The 1,697-nt window shown below is 53.0% G+C and overlaps 1 protein-coding gene across 1 annotated transcript; it reads right to left on the bottom strand.

The window, feature by feature from the left end:
* Positions 1-24: 24 nt before the first annotated feature.
* On the bottom strand, positions 25-1,137 carry EMH_0027030 (uncharacterized protein; the record flags this gene model as incomplete). The annotated part of the gene is made up of 1 exon (XM_013502701.1): positions 25-1,137. One exon carries the CDS (start codon positions 1,135-1,137, stop codon positions 25-27), a length of 1,113 nt encoding a protein of 370 aa, XP_013358155.1.
* Between the last annotated feature and the right edge of the window lie 560 nt (positions 1,138-1,697).

The raw sequence follows: 1,697 nt of genomic DNA, 5'->3' as shown, positions 1-1,697 counted from the left end.
GCAATGGGCAGCGGCCGCCGCCTCTCAGCCCCAAAGTGGAGACACAGAGTTGCATGCAGCAGCAGCAGCAAAGTTGCGTGATAAGAGACCTCTCAGCGGCGCTCGTGTGGGGGCCCTGCAGCTGCTGCGGCGTCTGTAGAGGGGCCCCAAGCCACCGGGTGTATAGGGAGGTTGCTGTGCTGCTGCAGCAGCAGTTGCTGCTGCTGCTGCTGCTGCTGCTGCAGCGGCTTCTGCTGCGTCTGGAGGCAACTCATACATCTGCTGCAGCAGACCCAACATTTGCTGCTGCTGATGCTGCTGCTGCTGCTGCTGAGATGCAGCGTCAGCAAGCGCCTGCAGAGAAGCAGCAACTGCTGCTGCACGTGCTGCTGCTGCTGCTGCTGCTGCTGCTTCGTGGGGCTTCTGTTCGAGGGTAAAGTAATAACTGTAAGAAGAGGAATTGTCGTCTCCGTGCTGCTGCAGCAGCAGCAGCTGCTGCTGCTGCTGCTGCTGTTGCTGCTGCTGTGGGCTCGCAGCAGCTGCCGGGGAGGAGACAGCAATGGCAGGGCCTAGACAGGATCTCTCTTCCTGCTGCTGCTGCTGCTGCTGCGGCTGCTGCTGCTGCAGCGGGTGAGCAGCAACGTATGTGTCTGGGGGTAGGGGGTAGTTGGAGTGTACGTACAGCTGAAGACGCCACCCATCATCCTGAGACGCAACAGCCTCAATGGTAGATACTTGTATTTGCTGCTGCTGCTGCTGCTGCTGCTGCTGTTGCTGCTGTCGTTGGTGTTTGAGTTCCTGCTGCAGCAGGGGAGTGTGTTGCCGCTGTTGTTTCTGCTGCTGCTGCTGCTGCTGATGTTCGTGCTGCTTCTGCATGCATGTTGCGGGGGAAAGGGTAGGAGTGGCGGCCTGAATGTGCTGCTGCTGCTGCTGCTGCTGCTGCTGCTGCTGCTTGGGTCGGCGTCTTGCTGCTGCAGCTGTACCTGGGGCCCCTAGAGATGCGGGGGGCCCCCCTCGCCTGCCCATAGCTGCTGCCCCCAGGAGGCCTGGGAGCTGCTGCTGCTGCTGCTGCTGCTGCTGCTGCTGTGACGCCAGCAGCAGCAGACACACGAACAGCAGCAGCGCTGCTGCTGTCCTGTGGGGGGTTTTCCCCCGCATGGCGTTTCGAGGTGTTGTTGTTTCTGCTGCTGTCGTTGTTGTTGTTTCTGCTGCTGCTGCTGCTGCTGTTGCTGCTGCTGCTGCTGCTGCAGCAGCAACGGGAGGCGTGCTGCTGGGGTGTGCCGCCTGACCCCCCTTTTTTCTGCAGTCTTTGTTGTATTTAAAATAAAATTAATTAAAACAAAACAAATTAAAAATAATTAAAATAAATAAACAAAGAACTTCTCTCCTTTCTTCTGTCTCTGGGGTGTATAGGCAGCTCCGTCCGTGGCTTATGGGGCCCCCCGCCCGCTGCGGCACCAGCTCTGCGTATTTTATATTTATTTTGTTTTCTTTTTTTATTTATTTTTATTTAATTTAATAAATTAATTAAATTAAATTAATTAATTTATTATTTTTTTATATTTTTTTAGGAATTTGTTGGTGTATCGGCTGCGCTTTGTTTAGCTCTCTCTCCCGCAACCCACCGCTATAATAAATTTATTTTTTTGTTTTTTTTCTTTTTTTATATTTCATTTATTTTATTTATTTTTTCTTTTTTTAGGGTTTAGGGTTTAGGG

The sequence above is a fragment of the Eimeria mitis genome, genomic scaffold (assembly GCF_000499745.2).
Source record: "Eimeria mitis Houghton genomic scaffold, Emh_scaff998, whole genome shotgun sequence".
Classification (NCBI taxonomy): Eukaryota; Apicomplexa; class Conoidasida; order Eucoccidiorida; family Eimeriidae; genus Eimeria; species Eimeria mitis.
This window is presented reverse-complemented; position numbering and strand designations above follow the sequence as displayed.